The sequence below is a fragment of the Phaseolus vulgaris genome, chromosome 6 (assembly GCF_000499845.2).
Source record: "Phaseolus vulgaris cultivar G19833 chromosome 6, P. vulgaris v2.0, whole genome shotgun sequence".
Taxonomy (NCBI): domain Eukaryota; kingdom Viridiplantae; phylum Streptophyta; class Magnoliopsida; order Fabales; family Fabaceae; genus Phaseolus; species Phaseolus vulgaris.
The window spans coordinates 16,398,197-16,417,315 of NC_023754.2; the positions used below are offsets into that span (position 1 = coordinate 16,398,197).

The 19,119-nt window shown below is 31.5% G+C and overlaps 2 protein-coding genes across 2 annotated transcripts; one reads left to right on the forward strand and one right to left on the reverse strand.

Moving 5' to 3' along the window:
• The first annotated feature begins 9,516 nt into the window (after positions 1-9,516).
• On the forward strand, positions 9,517-11,522 carry LOC137831354 (nuclear transcription factor Y subunit B-3-like). Its single transcript, XM_068638995.1, has one exon. It carries the CDS (start codon positions 10,580-10,582, stop codon positions 11,144-11,146), a length of 567 nt encoding a protein of 188 aa, XP_068495096.1. The 5' UTR covers positions 9,517-10,579; the 3' UTR covers positions 11,147-11,522.
• A 1,938-nt stretch (positions 11,523-13,460) lies between these two features.
• LOC137831355 (uncharacterized) lies at positions 13,461-19,030 on the reverse strand. The gene is made up of 2 exons (XM_068638996.1): positions 16,501-19,030; positions 13,461-13,866 (listed from the first exon to the last, which is right to left on the reverse strand). Exon 1 carries the CDS (start codon positions 18,815-18,817, stop codon positions 16,691-16,693), a length of 2,127 nt encoding a protein of 708 aa, XP_068495097.1. The 5' UTR covers positions 18,818-19,030; the 3' UTR covers positions 13,461-13,866; positions 16,501-16,690.
• Between the last annotated feature and the right edge of the window lie 89 nt (positions 19,031-19,119).

The following is a 19,119-nucleotide window of genomic DNA, read 5'->3' on the forward strand; positions in this document are numbered from 1 at the left end:
TAGATCCAAGTTAACATATGATGAGTGAGCAACCAAATAAGTGGTTCAATGTGTGTGCATGTTATTCTTGTAACATTTCTAATTTGTTCTTTGATCCATTGTCAAGGTTATCTTTTTCTCGTCTGATGATGTGAACCTGAATTTAAGGTACACTATCAATACAACCACCTCTAATTTGTTAAAAGAATGTCATCTAAGGAGAATGTTGTAGGAAAATGGATCTTTTACTATAATGTACCTTATCATGATAATGCTTGTTGATTCCCCGTCAGTGAATGTTGTGTGAAGATACTACATATCCTTATACTTCCACTTGTTCTCCCGAAAAACCAACCAACACTCCATCAAATGGCCTGATTTGATCCTTCAGGACTTGCAAATCCACAAATGTGTTACAAAATATGACATCAATTGAATACCAAAACCATATGCACATTTCATCCCATCATCACCACTAATATGACTACTAGGTCGTTATCATGGGTGCCACATCCTCAAGAACAATTTTGGAAAAGGAGATTGCAAGAGGCAAAAAGGTGTTTTTCACATGGTCCCCCCTCCTCCTGCAAATCCTCATGAGATGGTGTTAAAATTACCTAATATTGGTTTCTTATGCTCATTGTTGGTGGGCTGACAATCTGTGGATGTTTCCCTTTGAGAGGATCTTCACTTTCTTATTGCTTTATTTTCATATCGATGTAAATGTCCTTCGTTTTACAATCTTGTTAATTGGTCAACCAAGTCATAGCAAGCATCGACGCCATGACCATGAGCTCAATGAAACTCACACCATTCTTCGCGATTTGATTTGGACTGAGGATCTTCGTCGGTTGTGGGTACTAGATCCTAATGCTTATTTCATTGTCTGCCAATATGTCTCTCCTAGGTATAGATAAGGATGGACATGTGTGGTTTTTCCTTTAGGTGATGTAGGGGTCATATCGCTTATCTACATGTCGTCCAATCGGGATCACCTCGTCCTTTCTCGGTTTCCAACCCTTGTAGGGTTTCTCTGTTTTTATTGAGACTTTGTGTTGAATCTCTTTGACCATTTTTCTTCCTCATGACCTCTTCAACTTCAATATGGGACAATGTTCTTACTCAAACCTTTGCATGTTTTCATCTTGATTGCTAATTAATGATTTGTTGAAAGGATTTGCTCAAAGCCTTTTGATGAAAGCATCCATGAACATCTCTTTGTCAGGAGTGTGGATATGCACCGTAGTATCATAAAAATGATTGAGGTATTCTTTAAGGGGTCTCATTATCCCTTTGGTGAATGTCGAAGAGATCTGCAACCTTTGGGGGTTCCATAACATTTAATGTAAATTTATCAGGGAACCTTTATGAAAACTTCAGGAAGGAGGAATAATTCCATCTAGGATATTGCTAAACCATTACAATGCAATTCCTGAAAGGGTTATGCAAACATTTTATATCAGACAACATTCAATCTTCAAAAAATCATCATTTGAGGTCAGAAAACTTAGAAATGCTCTTCGATTCATATACCCTGCAAAATATGTGATCTTTGACAACATGTAGTTGGTGACATTGGCTTGTCTAGAATGTGTTGAGAGAAAGGTTGGGTGTCAGGAAAAACTATAAAAAAATTCGACCAACCTTTCTCTGGCTAGTTATTTGTTGTCGTAGCATATGCTATAACTCGACATTAACTTTTAACATTTCTTCATGGGCTCTCAAGACCTCTTCCATTTGACGTTTAGATTCTTTGGTTTCCCATCAGAGAGCTTCCCTCTTGATTTGATCTTCTTCTGCTCATCATGGAGCCATATTGTTCTTTTGTCACAAATCCTACATAATCTAAAGGATTTGCTAGAGGGTGGAAGTGTCGTTTTCTGTTTTTGGTTGGGTCATTTGTTTGTGATTCCTTGTTTGGATTAGAGAAGAGTGGGTAACAAAAGGTTGGTGGTGAGAAAAGTTTTACATTGCCCCACGTAAACGTCAATGTTCTGGTTAAGAAACGACCAAAGGAAAATCCTTCTTTTGCCATGTGTGTTAGTGTATTGGTGTTTATTGCCACTTGAGTCTTTTTGGCTAGGTGCCCCATATATTTATTGGAAAATTGTGATTGACATAACATCTTTTGGAAATGTTTGGAGAGGTCCTTGGATACTAGAAAAACAACCTAGCATGAATATGCATGAATATGGGGATGAAAGGTGAAATATTGTTTTGTTTGTTGACAACAAAATAATGGTCTAAAAATTCCGCTAACAAACTCCAAAAGACACCCTTTGAGACCCCAAAGATTACTCTTCAAGTGATCATATCAATTATGAATTTATTATTGTATTATCGACCTTATACTGGTTTTTAAGGGTTCTAATCGATTCTTAACTAATTCAGTACACTTCGACCTCTAAACATGTAATTGGTAATCGATATGAATTGAGAATCTAGATATTTTTTTTCCTTAAAAAAGTAATGTAAAATGTCTTATTATAATATATGAATTTTAAAGTTTTTTTTTAAGCATACGAGGAATAAAGATAAAAGGAAAAGCACGCCCACCCACCCAAATAAGTTGAAATCTCATGGACCTATACTTTGAGCATTTGAAAATAGATGATGTGTAGAATTAGAGGTGAATATAAAAGATCTATAAGTCACTCCACAAGAGACTATATATAGTAGGCATGTGAGTTGGTTTGTTTTTTTTTTTTTAAGGAAGTTGTAGTGACATGTTTGGTATTAGAAAAAAGTTGCTTTAAGAAAACGAAAGAGAAAAAGAAAAGTGATGGATCACATGATGGAGATTAGAAAAATATAAAAAATGGTCCAAAGTCGGTGACCCACTTAGGAGCTCTAATGATGTTTATGGTTGTGCTCTTCCCACCATTCAACTTGCTTATATGCAAACTTACTTTTCTTCATTCTTTTTTCACCACTTTATGATAGTACGAGGTTCGTAACAATGATCTCAAACACCAAATCTTCTTATTAGGGATTTACTATTATTATTACTAAGTTTTTATGCCACATTTTATTGTTTAACTATCATCTTTTACAAATTTTATCGTTTTTTTTTTCCTTTTATTGATTCATTAATTGAGTCCACGTATGAAAAGAGTGTAAAAATAATTACGGAAAATGACTTTGTTTTTATTAAAGAGTATAACAAAATGACGTTGTGCTGATTCTTTTTTTAAAAAAATTACAAAAGCGCGGTTAGATATTTAATGGATTAATACAATTTATAAAAAATAAAAATTATTGTAATAAATTCATAATAATAATTAAACGATATATATATACAAAGTTGTTTTTAAGTTGCAGTTTATTCTAATTAAACAACTCAGATAAATAGATAAATTGAAAAAAAATTAAAAATCTTAGAATTGATATGAAACATATATATATATATATATATATATATATATATAATAAAATTATTTTAGCTTTTCAAGAATCACATATGAGGACTTGTAATACCATCTATTCATGATATATTTATATTTTAAAATTTAATCTAAATGCAAATAACAAAAGTAAAATTAATATTTTTTTAGAAGAAAAATTGTTTGGATTTTTTAAAATTCAACCCTAAATAATTAGATTGAGTTTTAAATCCAAATTCATGTTTTGAAAAATAAAATAGTTTTAATGTTTATAAATTAGTTTGATATATCTTAAAATTGATATTTTCAAAATTGGTTTCAAATATAAAATAATTTTAAGACATTATATATTTTTAAGAATGATTTTACAATAAAAATTTGTTAAAATTTTTCATATTTTATAAAATGCGATTAATTAACAATTTTAAAAACAAATAAGTTTTTGGTATTCAGTAAATGTTTCCTATAGATGTATACTTGTATTAGTATCTATTTTTTCATCTTCATATGGCTAATAATTAAGGATATATTTTTTCAAACCATATTTTTATATTTTTAATTAATATTTATTTAAATAAATAGTGTCTATACATGTGAGTTTCATATAAGGACATTTTACACTAGATATCGTTGTTTTATATTTTTTTTATCAAATCATATATTCATATTAACTATTATTCTGTTAAATCATGTTTGGTGTCCAATAAACATTTATCCTTCACTTTAAAATATTTTATATTAAGATTCAAACTAAGAAAATATACGATTTTAAAAATTGATATCAAACTAACTTATAAATATCTAAACTATTTTCTTATATAAAATATGGATTTATATTCCATTCAATTATTTGAATTTGAATCTATAAAAAAAAACAAAACTAGATGTTTTTACAAGATATAAATTTAGTTACAATCCAAATAATTTGGATTTAAAATAACAATACAAGAAGAATAATTTATTAAGAATTATAACGAATTTACAAATGTACAAATGCATGCGAGTAAATCATAGTTATATCAATCAATGCAATAAATTTACTGGTTTAAAATGCACTAAATAACAGCAATAAAACATAGATTTTATGTCATAACTAATATTGTTATGAAGGAAATGAATAAAAGCACAACCTCAATCAAATTCAACTCAACTATCATAAAACAAAAATATTACAAAATTTATAATCAAAATCAAAAGTAGTTCTTCTCCATCCATAATTGATAGCATCCCAAGCAATACTAATAAAAAATGTATTACGTACCAAACTTTTAAGAATGTAATGAAAATCTTCAAAATATTAATTAAAAATTGCACTGATTGATAGAATACTATTTCTCAAAAGATGATATAAGTGAAAAGTAAAATAATATTAACAATTGTAGTAAAGAACTTAAAAGTAAAAAGATTTTAGAGTAAAATTTAAATTATTCTATATGTAATTTTAATAAGATATAATTACTTTATATTTTGTTGTATTCTTAAAATTAAAAAATATGAGAAATTGGATGATAAATTGGGAGAAAAATAGGAAGAAACGAGAGAATCTAGAAAAGATTAAGAAGATGAAAAGAAGAAATAAGAAGAGAAGGAAAAACATGAAAAAGAAAATTGTACCAAAGAGCTAAAACTTTCCACAATATATAAAAGATATGAAACAGTGATAAAATATTAATATTTATAATAATAAATAAATAAATATAGAATAACTGCTCATTTAATATCAGAACCCATCATTTAAAAGAATATTCTATGTAAATTATGAAACACTGTTTCTTCCATATATCTCAACTTGCATCAAACATTTTTTACGGTCAATAGCTTACATTAAATCTAAGCCAAAAAAATATATAGTACATTTAGTAAAAGATATATTAAAAAAATTAATATATTTTAAATAAAGAGATAACACCAAAATTTTAACAAAAAATTAAAGTGAGCTCTTTTCAAAAAGTTTGAGCTTAACATTAAATATTTATACAAGAAAATCATGAAATAATGAAATAGAAACCAATTTTAGAAATAGAAATTAATTAGTTGTTATAGTAACTAAATTAAAAATATTTTAGAAAGTAAATAATTTTTTGGTTTTTAAATTAATTTTTATTATTGTTAAATAATTTTTAAATTGGTATTTAATTAGCGACTAAGGTTTTTAAATGATATTTAAATTGGTATCTATATTATTTATAGAATTTTCCATCTTTTGTAGTATAGTAATAAATTTACTGTATATTTTTCTTTTTTAGGTATAAAAAAACTGTATAAAGTTATTGTGAAAAAGAGTGTATTTTTGTGAAATTGTATAGAAGATATTTTGTTTAGAAGTAAAAGCAGAAAGTGGTGTTATGAAGATTCCAAAATAATGAAAAATGGTCCTACTCTTACCTCTACCAACTTGCCCTTTACTTTCACCATTCTTCACTAATATCCTATTCTATCATCAAATAAAATATCTTTTATCATCCATTACAACTACAACAACCTTTAATTCCTCATACATCAACAAGAACCAAAGATGCACATAAACATCATTGTTTTAGTGTTAGTGCCAAATTTTTCTTCTGACCACTTACATGAAATCTAAAATATAATTAAGAATCAAATAAAAATATAAAATTTTCATCAAGTATTTATCAGTTCAAAAGAAAATATTTGATACTCAGTCAAAATTCAATTATGATTTCATCCACTTGATCTCTGTGAAGAGATAATTGACATCATCTTTTGAAATATTATTTATCGCCAATTCTTTCATTAGAAATCGAACTTTTCGAGTGTGACTCGGCCCACTTAACTTACATCAAAGGATAATTGTGCAACTCGCAATAATCTTTTTGTGAATAATTGTCTAAACTAGTAGTGACGTTGACTTTAACAACAATAGTTAGATTCAACACTTATCACTAAACTAAAAGTTATAATTGATAATTAAGATGTAACTATTTATAACTAAAAGTATATTCGTCTAAACGTGACGATTCAATTATAATTAGTGTTACCTATAACATAAAATATTTTAAAAAAATAAAAATATGTATTATATTATATTATGATAGATTATTTAGTGATTGAATAATAAGTAGACCTATTAAGTATCAATAACAAAGTAATTTTTTTTATTCATGACTAACTATAACCTATATTGATCCAATAGCCTAAAAAGTTTACAATGTATAATCAAATATCAGCTAATTATTTCACAAACTTTTTCCTAAAATAAAAATATCACAAACTTTTATTTGTTATGAAGAGAAGATTGGGTATAGAGAATTTTAAAGTTTAATAATTTTTATTAAGGTGTCATAAATTATGACTTTAGATGACAAAATAAATAATATATTGTCTAATAATATTGATGTTTAGTTTCTTTGATATTACAACCATAAAGGATCAAAGTCAAAAGTACACTTAAGCAAATTTATCACGTGTCAAGCAAACACTTTAGTTCTCATGTTATCAAATAGTTAACATAAGAAAATCGATAAAGATACTAATGACCTCATTTTTGTAATTAAAAGTTAAGAAAAAAATTAAAACTAAATAATTATGATGTTTAGATACCATAGATGAAAGTAAAACTTGAAAGTTTTGTACTTTTAATGGATAATTGAATCTTGACATGAATATGCAGAAGTAAATAGATAATTTAAAGTTGGTATATTCTCAGTATAAAATATCTAATCTAATTAATTAATTAAAAAAATTCCAAATATAGTTTTTAAAAAGATTATTACGAAAAATAATGATTTTAATTATATGATAAAAATTTATATTTAAATGATAAATTTTATATTATCTACATATTTTCATTAAAATCATATAACATTATAAATAAATGATAAAACATGTTAAGATCTATGAATAAATTACTAATATTTTTAAAATGTTATTCTATCTTTAAGTGGTAAAAATACTCTAATAAACTAAAAAATTATATCAATACTCTAGATAAATTTACTATCAATGAAATCATAAATAAATTTATATAAAACGAAATCACGTGTGAATGAATGATGCACAAAATTTATATAAAAAAAAATCAAAACATTACTTTCAATTTACATTACAATAGTCTCTTTTCTTTGTATTAAGAATAAAAAATCAATTTAATTTTAATATTTTTAAAAAGTTTAATATGCTCTTAATTTTTTTTTCAAAATAATTCAATATAATTCTTTTTATTACATTGTTGTTATTAAAACATATTTATTTCAACAACCCTACTAATACATATTGAAATATATGTGTTGTTACCATAAATTAATACTATAATATTTAATTATTTTTAAAAAGTTGAGATCACATTAAATTGACCAAATTAAATTATTTTAAAAAAAATTAGAGCGACATTAAACTTTTAAAATTCGATGAATAAAAATTATTTTTTACCTTTAATGTTGGGAAAAAATAATTAAATGTATTATTTAATATAAAAGTTTGAACTTAAATTTTGAAGTATATGTAGAAAATGAAGAAAAAGTGTTTAATTTGTAAGATTGGATGGAAAGGAAGAGCAAAAGATGAAATGAATGAATTTTGATTTTTGTGAAGAAGTTGAAAGGAAAGGAATGGTATTAAGAGAAGTTTCCAAGTCAAAATGAATGCAACCAATGGAAGAGGAAAGATTCTCAACTAATTGCCATCACTGTAGCCATGCAATAGATATTTTCATTTTTATATTACATAATTCTTTTTAATTAGTTGACTTTCTATACAAATATTTTATTCAAATTTGATGGAAGAAGTGAGTATAAAACCTAACAAGAATCAACTCTCATTCTACTAAGCAAACCAAACACTGTGTAGAGACACATTCAAATTCTAAGTCTTCACTCTGGAAGAACCACAACCACTAACTTTAAATAAATATCATAAAAATTATCAAATATTTTCTCATCAAAGACAATAACTTTACACATAAAATTAATATATATATTTATATTAAAAACAATTCATGCAAGTGGGGTTGATGTGTCACATGGGGATAGCTTTTTCCTTTCAACATTTACTCTCATTTAATATATATATATATATATATATATATATAACCTTGTTATTTTTCATGTATTTAGTTTAATTTAAACTTTTCAAGTACGATGTAAAATCCAGCAATGTTGTGATTTAATAAACAATATGGCAAATCACTAATCAATCGAGAAATGATGGATATAGGAGTGAAGAGGAAAACATATTTTAAAAGGGATTTTTCAACATTTTTTTATAAATTTCACGAAATTCATTTCATATTATTTAGTATTTTCCATTAAAATTTGCTGACAATTCATTTCATTTAGTTTAAGTAAGAAAACATTTTCTTATATTTTTTAAACAACAGTATATTAGATATTAACATTTTAAAATAATTCAAACTTTGATTATACATTTTAATTTTATAATTTTCAATAATAATTAATCATTCAATATCTTAAGCATTATATATACACACACATAAAAGATCATCTTTAGGAGTTATAAAAAAATATATAGTTTTACAAACTTTACCTTCAAACAAAAATATTTCTAACGATTCTTCTTAATCTATTTTTTTTTTCAATTTATTATTTTCAGTTTTCTTTCAAAATAAAATATTAAAATTTAAAAAAAAACTTTGTATATGTATCGACTTCTAATTACAATCATCATATATTTATATATTCATTTTTTATTTATTATAAATAAATAAAAAATTGTATATTAAAAAGATTACAATATTATTGTGTAGTTATGAATAATAAATTTGAATTAAAATCCAAAATCTAACTAAAATTCCAAGCTTGACTTTTAAATTATTAACTATATATTTTTTAAATTATTCTTATATCTGCACACTAATATACTAATTCATTAGAATCATAATTAACAAATATAAAAATTTCCAAAAATTTAAATAAAATTTATATAAAGTAAATTTTTAATTAAGAAAAATAAAATTAAAAAATATTAAAATGTGTAATCTTAATATATATGTATATATTATCATTATAGAAATACACGGGATGATAACTTCTTTTAACTTTTTTTAATATCTTTTAATTTGATTTAATAAATAAAAATAATTTATTTATTTAATAAAATAAATAATGGAAGAAGTTTTCTTTAATTTAAAATAATTAAATAATTTCTTCTTTTGAAAATAACAATTATATAATTTTTTAATTATTTTTAAAAATTATATCTATTTTCAAATTATATTTTTTAATTTTAAATTAATTATTAATAGAAATAATGAAATTATAAAAATCTAAATACACGTCGGCATAATCAGTTTTTGCTAGTAAAAATTAAAAAAGATTTTGAAATTTGAATAACAGTCCAAGTCAGAAGGGAGCACGTGCCTGATACCAAAACAACGGTCCAGATCATGGAGCACTCATCGAATCCAAGGGTTCCAATTCATCCATGTGAACTCACACTTATCGACTAACAACGGTCTACGGTGTGCCACGTGTTCTCGAGATAGAGCGTTATTAACCCTTCTGATCCAACGGACCCTGCTCATTACCTCCCAAACAAACACTTCCGTTCCGTTTTACCTTTCCCCAACCCGCCGGAGGCGCCGTCACCCTCCGCCGGCCACCGTATTCATCTCTACCAATACACCCACTTAGACTTCCACACAAAATTATACGATTCAGTGATTTCATTTCTTGAAATTTTCGTTTCAACAGCGCTTCAATTTGACGCAGAACCGCTTCGTGTCTCGGATTTGTAACTTCTCATTCATTCCGAATCGAATTTGAATTTTTGAAGGAAAATTCATGAAATCTCAGTTCCATAGGAGCTTCTAGTACAAACAGTGCCTCACTTCCACGCAGAACAACCAACTCAAATCGATTCTTGACTCAGGATTTTCAACTCTTCGTTCATTCCGGAACGAGTTTGAAAGTTCGAGGTAAACCGCACCAAGCACTCTGAATAAGTTTCTGCTGAGAACAGCAATTCAATTTCACGTGAAATAGAGTCAAAGCCATTTGTGGTTCGGAGTCACAGTTCAAATCCATGTCCAATTGACCTTCAAACTCCGAAGAAAACCGCACTGAAAGACTGAATTTCATACACGGAACAGCGATAAGTACTTCAGATTCTCGTGGAGCGAGTCAAAGAGATTCAAATTGAGTCGGCGAACTCGTCCACGGTGAACTCTGATATTTTCCTACACTGATTTCGTGATTCATTTCATCTTTTCTCAGCGATTCTTCGAACCTCGCTGTTCATTGATGGCGGACTCCGACAACGACTCCGGCGGCACGCACAACGCCGGCAAGGGCAGCGAGATGTCGCCACGGGAGCAGGACCGGTTTCTGCCGATCGCGAACGTTAGTCGCATTATGAAGAAGGCGCTTCCAGCGAACGCGAAGATCTCTAAGGACGCGAAGGAGACAGTGCAGGAGTGCGTGTCAGAGTTTATCAGCTTCATCACAGGCGAAGCCTCCGACAAGTGCCAGCGCGAGAAGCGAAAGACGATCAACGGCGACGATCTTCTGTGGGCGATGACGACTCTGGGCTTCGAAGACTACGTAGAGCCTCTGAAGGTCTATCTGCAGCGCTTTAGAGAAATGGAAGGAGAGAAGACCGTGGCGGCGCGTGACAAGGACGCGCCTCTTGCTTCCAATGCTACCAACAGTGCCTACGAGAGTGGTAGTTATGGTGCTGGTGGAATTATGATGCATCAGGGACACGTGTACAGTTCTGGTGGGTTCCATCAAGTGGCTGGCGGTGGTGGTGCTATTAAGGGTGGGCCTGCGTATCCTGGGCCTGGATCCAATGCGAGTAGGCCCAGATAGATAGATGTATGCCACGTGGCCTGTTCTATTTTACCGTTGTTATTATTTTCATAATTTAAAAAAATAGCAAGATTCCTAGTGGTGTTTGGTGAAATTAATAATAATAATAAATTATTATTATATTATCACTATTATTATAATAATAATAATAATGTTGAGAGAGTTGGTTTGTATTCTAATTATATAATAGATGATTGTATGGCCATTATGTATAGTATGACATACTTCTAAGTTATAATGCCAACAATCTACAACTCATTTGATTGTTGTATCTAAAGAAATAGTGTTTCTCAGTATTGTACTCAAATGGCCAAATTTCCCTTTTCCTTATTGGCTATGTACTTCTATTTAAACTCTTGGGTGATGCTATGATTCATACATTGGTGTTTGTTTCTTCACAAATAGCAAGGTAACAAACAACAATCTTTTCTCTTTTGCAAATGTGGCAATAATTGTGACCACTGTCTCGTGAAATAAATATTAATAACAATTATGTTGAGTGGTAAACAAGTATGGTGGAAATATCTTAGTAGCATAGCCATAAGGAAGTATTGATGGCACGTGATTGCTATGAGAATATTTTGAGAGAATAGAAAGAAACAATGAGACTTGCTGCTACTTTTCTTCGATCATCTAAATGTGTAAAGCTTTACTCTTCTAAGCACAAGCATGTGAAACTAAGATTTGTTGCTTCTTTGTTCCTTGGCCTTTTCTATGTGTATATGGTTCAACAATAATTTTATGCATTATCCGGACGCAAGAATAAAGTCATTCTGATCATAACAAACCTTTCCCACTTCTTTCCTATCGGAATTTATTCCTCTACAGTGATGAATAGCTGCAAAATGATTTTCGTTTTCACTTTACATAACAACTCTATCAGTATCTTTTATCATAAAGACATCATTGCACAGAAATGTAAAACCTACACATAAGAAGGCTAGGCATAAACATTAGTTGATCATATTGTGATGCATGATGTAATTAACGTATACCTACCTTTGACATTCAAAAATGTGTTTTTGATGAGGTTACATTATTTTTTCTATCATCTTTTTTTTATGTATCTAAGTTTTTCTAAATACAAAGATTAGTATGTATCTAAAGACAACATACTTCATTCTTAGAAGCAAAACAAATATAACTCAATCAACCTGCAAAAGGAAAAGTTCAATCTCGAAAACATGAGGATAGAAACAGAATAATAATAAAATAAAGAGCATAGATAACCCAATCCCCATAGAATATATACTAGTAAATGTATCAACTCGAAATGAATCAATTGATCAAATCAATCATCCTGGATTGCCACTATTATTTCCATGGGTTAACAGCAAAATAAAAGACAGCTGAGAGAATTGAAAAGGTCTCTCCATACAGAAAACCCAAAAAGCGTGAACAGAGCATATATATATATATATATATATATATATATATATATATATATATATATATATATATATATATATATATATATAACAAATTGAGGCAAAAACTGTTAACTTTATATACTCAGAAAGTAAAAAATCCCTATTTTGGAAGTAAACTAGAGGCAAGGAGAAAAAAATAAGACAATAATAACGGTTTTCTTTTTCAGTACACGATTTTAAAGAGTTAAAAGTAAATATTTAACATTAAATTGTATTCAAATTGTTTCTATCACTCTTCCAATATATATATATATATATATATAAAATATACCCTATAAAAGGATTATTCTCAAAAATATTTATACAGCACTTTCTATAACCAGTTTAATCGATACTTTTTAAGTAAATAAGGTATTGTAAAGAAGCCAATATATAGCAACTCTTCTATCAAGATTAACATTGGAAAGTTATAAAAACATTATAAATGAGGTTCATTAAATAATAAATGAGACTCACAAGTCTGATTTTACAAAAAAATTGTATTCAATAGACGAAAGTATTAAAGTGTCAATAACATTTCTCTCTATATACCAAATTTTCATAACAAACTTTATTCATTTGAAAAGTGAAAAAATCTAGGCATCCTCTGTATTAAAAAAGCATTCAAGGGAGAGACATCGGACATCAACACAACATGGCCTTTTCAACAATTCTCAATTGTTGGGTTTCATTAGACTGGATAAACAAACAAGACCATAAAACAAAACTGGAGATGGATTCTACCTTTATCAGTAAAGTTAATTCAATATATACATGGAAACATGTACAGTTCCCCAGCTTTAAATGATTACAGTGCTCAAATGGTTAGCTCTCTACATCATACACAATATTTGCATACTACACCGCTATGCTAAAAAATGTAAGGGAAAAAACAACAAAAAAAGTGGGGAAAATGATACAACAGCCAGCCAAAAGGTGGGGGAAAATAATACAACAGCCAGCCAAAAGGTGGGTAAAAAAATGATACAACAGCCAGCCAATCGAAACAGCACATTATCAGCATCCTCTGCTAAATCCTAATACATATTTCAAACAATAAGTTCTAAATAATCTAACACATTTCAGACTTCAGCAAGTTAAACCCATTACATCAACATGATGGTTTAATTAATCATGTGCTAATAACTGAAACATAAATTCAAATCAAAAGCTAATACTTCATAGCAAAAGTTCCACTTCTCAATGTAAGAAAAGAATTGTCATGACTTGAATCCCCAACAGTGAAGTCGCTTGATGGCCATCACAACCCAGAGTTTAAATGAACAGTTTCCTTTCTCAAAACAATTGTCCCTACATCACGCAGAAGTCCAAATTGTTTTCAATTCAGAAGGCATTAACAGAAAGTAGAGCAGGTATAACTCATATAAAGTGGAAAACAATTACATCCACAATTCAGTTAAACACACAGATAAACTCAGTTAAAAAATTTCCTCCAAAATTCAATTACATAAGCACAGGTAGGCATAAGACTGAGGATATAATACATTTATCCCAGAAACAAACACATTTCAAGCATTGGATGCTGCAAACCAAAAGCTTTAGACCATAGAAACACGTATTTGAAGTACTGACGTGATAATATTAAAAAATATTGCCTTCTAAACTTCATGTACACCGTATCAATCCAAGAAAATATAATTGAAAATCACTTTACTTTCTTTTCTTCCTTCTCTGCCTAAACTAAATATACTTTCAACTTGATATCAGAACAAATGCGACCATAGCCTAAAGCCATTATTTTTCCACTCACGTTCTAAAAAAACAAAAATTCTGAACTCTCAAGATTGGTGTCAACTACACGGATTAAAAAATGTCATAGTATTCTTTCAATTACCAGTTTTTCAGATATGCAACCTATATCTAAATCTTCTTTTAAATATTTTACTCACTTTTTCTTGTCCTTCCTCCACCTCTAATTGAGTTTCATTTTCCCATTGGCCATGCAAAACTTCCAGGCAATGATCCCCACACTTTCCTTCCATCCATGCTACTTTCTCTCTCCTACCACAACTGACCCTATCATTTTCACCCATAAAGAGTGGGTTTCAGCATCCATGCCAATTTCAACTCATTACTCTCCTAGAAGGTCAACACATTAGAATCGTGTTAGCTTGTTTGAGGGACCTAATCGTGTTAGTAATTTTATACTATTTTTTATTTATTGCATATATATCCTATTATTACTATAGTATTTATAATTTTTTATTGTTTAGATTATTATGTTATATAGTATGCTTAATTTAGTTTTTATTACTACAATTACTTTATTATATTTTTATTATTACTATTTTCATTATATTATAATCATATTTTATGCTTTATTTACTTTATTTTATTATACTGGAAATTACTGTCCACGTTATATAAGCTAAAAAGAAACCCACATAAAAATATGTATTGAGGCCCAAGGCCCAACAGATAGGAAATGAGAATACTAAATCATGAAATTCTGAGGACCCATGACCCATCACTTTATGTTAGCTAGCGCCAATCCCTCAAAGTGAAACAGTTTTGTGATTGAACACAAACGGAAGGTCGGACAGCAACAAAATGGAGGTCGTGGAGTGTTGCTGCTGCAAGTGGGCTTCCCATCCATTGCAGGCACTCCAAACAACATTCCACTGAAATAGCAGCCGCTATTGATAACATAGTACGACTACTTATTATTAATCTATTTAAGATATAACTGAAATTTTGCCCTTCCCATCTTAGTGAGCGGCCCCTAATTTATGAACCTTTTCATACCCATATAAAAGATCCTAATTCAAGTTTCAACAATACAAATCATTCAAGAGAGGGCCTAATTTATTAATCTTTTCATACCCATATAAAAGATCCTAATTCAAGTTTCAACAATGCAAATCATTCAAGTAAGGTCCTAATTTCTCAACCTTTTCATACCCGTATCAAAGGTTCTATAGTTCAGCTAAGGATAGGTATTCAGTAAGGGAAGAACTTAAGAACACTGTATCTTAAACAAAGACCTCGGAAAGTGTAGAAAAATATAGTCTATTTAGGAAGTTAAGTAGCATTCTCGGTAATTTAAAATTTGGGGGAAAAACTAGATTAAGTGAACTTGGAAAATCATGTAATTACAGACCATTTGAAGCAGACAACATATAGATTTCCATTCCATCCAGAATCCATAGTCAACAACCACCTGGTCCAAATGCAGAGATGTATGACAGCAAGAGAGCCTCATTCAAGGGATCACAGATGGGAAAAAGACTCAAATGCATTTCGTGGAACTCAGGCAGAACTTAAGGCAAGGATGATTACTAGAATAAAGAAATGTACACTGGATAATACAAGAAATTAAATTTTAAGTTCAAAATTAATTTTTTTAATCAAGATACATGAAGACATTATTACTAGATAAGAAGGGACAAGGAGTTCTCTAAAAGAAACCACAGAGCAGAATGAAAATAAAAGGAAATCACATAGTAAACCCCGAAACAAATGTCAGAAGTGAAGAGAAGAAAACTTCCAAACTCTCTATGAACATCACAAGCATAATACAAAAACAAAATAAATAATATCTTAATGATATTTAAAATTAAGAATTTCTTACAAAACCTCAAGTTACATATTGATAGGATTCTCTATTGTTGGATATAGTTTACTTCTACTATGCATAAGCTCTTACTTCTCTGTTCAGTAATCTCCTCTAGATTGGTGTCATGTCATCTATGGTAAAATCTAAATCACAGCTTACAACTAGTTCAACATCAAAGGAGAGTTGATGAAAACAATCAAGTAAACCAGAGGAATCTAGAACTGTATATCATAATAAACATACCATGCAGCAAGATCATATCACGAATCTAAAACTGTATATCATAATAAACATATCATGAAGCAAGATCATATCACAAATAAAGATCCAACAACAAAGAAAGCTAAGAATTGAAGTCTTAAACTAACCTTTCTCAAGAAAGAAAGAAACCATGCTCCTAACAAGAAGCAATGACAACAAGTGATTGAAATAAAACAGCTGCTCAACAACTTCTGGATCCAAGAGAATTCAAGCAAATGGCAAATCCTTACTTTTCAGATACTTTTTTCCCCTCCCTCAATGGAAAACCATACAGAGAAATAACAAGCACCATGAAAGTTATTCAGAAGTGAGCCGTCTCCTCTTCCCATAATCAGCATCTCTCGGCCTAGAATGGTGTTCCTCCTCTTGTGATAACCGCGATTTGCTATGTGTCCTTGACGACCGTCCCCTCTCCCACTCATCATCATGCTCTGCTTCCCCATCTCTATACCTATGATGATCTGCATATCTGTCCCTATCTTCTCTGTGTCTGTCACGCTCACGGTGATCCCTTTCACGGTCTCGGTCCCGATCTCGAGAACGTTCACGATCACGGTCTCGAGATCTTTCCCTGTCACGATCACGAGACCGTTCTCGGACAGTTTCTCTATCGTCACGATGCCTTCTTTCAGACCACTCAGGATCATGGCCCATCTCTTTCTCTCTAGGAGCATCTCTCTCGTATCCTTGATCTCTATCATCCCTATACCTTCTCTCGGAAGAACCAGACCAGTCCCTTTCTGAACCTCTATCTTTCTCCCTCATAGGCCACCCAGCTCTATCATGACTCACTTCACCATACTGATGGTCGGACGCAGCTTCCTCCCCATAACTTGACTCTCCAGCCTTTCCACCACCAGGCTCTTCCCCACCCCATCCACCCATATTCGGATCTGACCACATTCCCATATTAGGACCATCCATACCTGATGTCGGCATCATCCCCATACCATTAACTGGCATCCCTCTTCCAAAGAATGCAGGATTAACATGAGGTGCTACTCCAGGCAAACCAACACCTCCAACACCAGGGAATGAAGGTAAGATCCCAGAAAATGGAGGGGTTGGACCCCCAGGAAAGCCTCCATAGCTACCCATTCTACCCATGGGACCACCAAAAGCAGGATCAAAACCCTGACTCATCATTGACTGAGGATGCATCAGTGGAGGGGTACCACCAATTCCCTGTCCAAAACCATTTCCACCATGACCCATTATACCTCTACCACCCATCCCACCACCCCTATTCCTCATTGGATTCACAGGCCCCCTATTCCCCATACCAGGATTGTTCCCTCTTCCCCAGTTACCTCCTCTCCCATAACCTCTATTCCCATCTCCTCCTTGGTAATTACCACCTGTAGAAATATTAGCCCCACCAGGCTTAGCCCCCGAATCAGAAGGCCCCCTCCTTCCCTGTTGTGTAACAGCAGATGGGTTCATCTGCTGATTCCTGTTTATCTGAGCCTCCCCCATTTTCTTAACTGTAAAAGGAGATGCAAACGCAACAACACATGGTCTACCGTTAAAAACATGACCATTCATTCCCTCCTTGCAAGTTGTTGCAGCAGAAGGGTCAAAAAACTCAACTTGGCAATACCCCTTAGACTTCCCACTAGCCTTCTCATCAAAAAACTTCACCTCCTTAACAGGTCCATACTTACTAAGCTCAGTTTCCAGTTCTGCATCAGTGGTCCACCAATGCAAATCACCAACAAACAATATAGTACCACCAGAACCAGAACCACCACCACCTCCACCTCCAACTCCTCCAGTACTAACATTATTAACAGCACCCACACTGTTCCCAACACCATTGCCACCAACCCTAATAGCATTTCCTCCTCCTCCTCCTCCACCGCCACCACCACCTTGTCTCGCCATACCCTCATTTCCCACACTTCCAACAACTCCAGCGTGTGGTTGCTGTCCAATCCCCTGCACTGCAGCACCATCATTACCACCCTGCTCCTCAATTTCACTCGATTTACCAGATTGGTGCCCTAATTCAACCCTAATCCCACCTTTGGCACCAATATCGTTCCCTCTAAATCCTTGATTCTGAAACCCGTCAACTCTCCCGGAAACCCTAGATTCCACAGCCCCGCTTCCACCGACACCGACTCCCTCTCCACCGCCACCGACACCCGGAATCGAAACCCCAGCGGCATCTGGAACAGGCGGCAGCGGTGACGGTTTCTTGTCCTCGACATCGTCGTTTCGGGAAACGACTGCCGAATCGTCATTTTTGCGCAAAGATTGAAGGAAGCCTTCGCCGACGTTGACGTCGTTGTAAAGATCCTCGTAATCATCATCTTCCTCGGCCAAGAAACCATCGTCGGCAACTGCGGATATAGCTTCGTTACGGTGGAACTGATCCATGGGATCGGCACTCTCACCGTACCCTCCCTCGCCTTCGTCCATTGTTGGGTCTCTTCCCTTTTTCAAATTAGGGTTTGCAGTGAAGAGTGAGACAAAAATTGGAGTACAAGCATGTGGGAATGAAAACGCAGTTTAGAGAAGAGAGAGTATGAGATTTGTTTAAGAACAAATGTATCAAATCTAATCACAATCTAGATAATGCTCTCATTTCATATAAACAAACTTCCCATCACCAAATCTTCACACATACCTAACATTTCATATTTCACACATTTATCTTTCACTTACTATCACTTCAAAATACATTATTATAATTACTTAAATATCTTTTACAAATTACATAT

Bases quoted from the DNA above. Each gene is read 5' to 3' on its own strand.
- LOC137831354 (XM_068638995.1), top strand. From the start codon at position 10,580: ATGGCGGACTCCGACAACGACTCCGGCGGCACGCACAACGCCGGCAAG.
- LOC137831355 (XM_068638996.1), bottom strand. From the start codon at position 18,817: ATGGACGAAGGCGAGGGAGGGTACGGTGAGAGTGCCGATCCCATGGAT.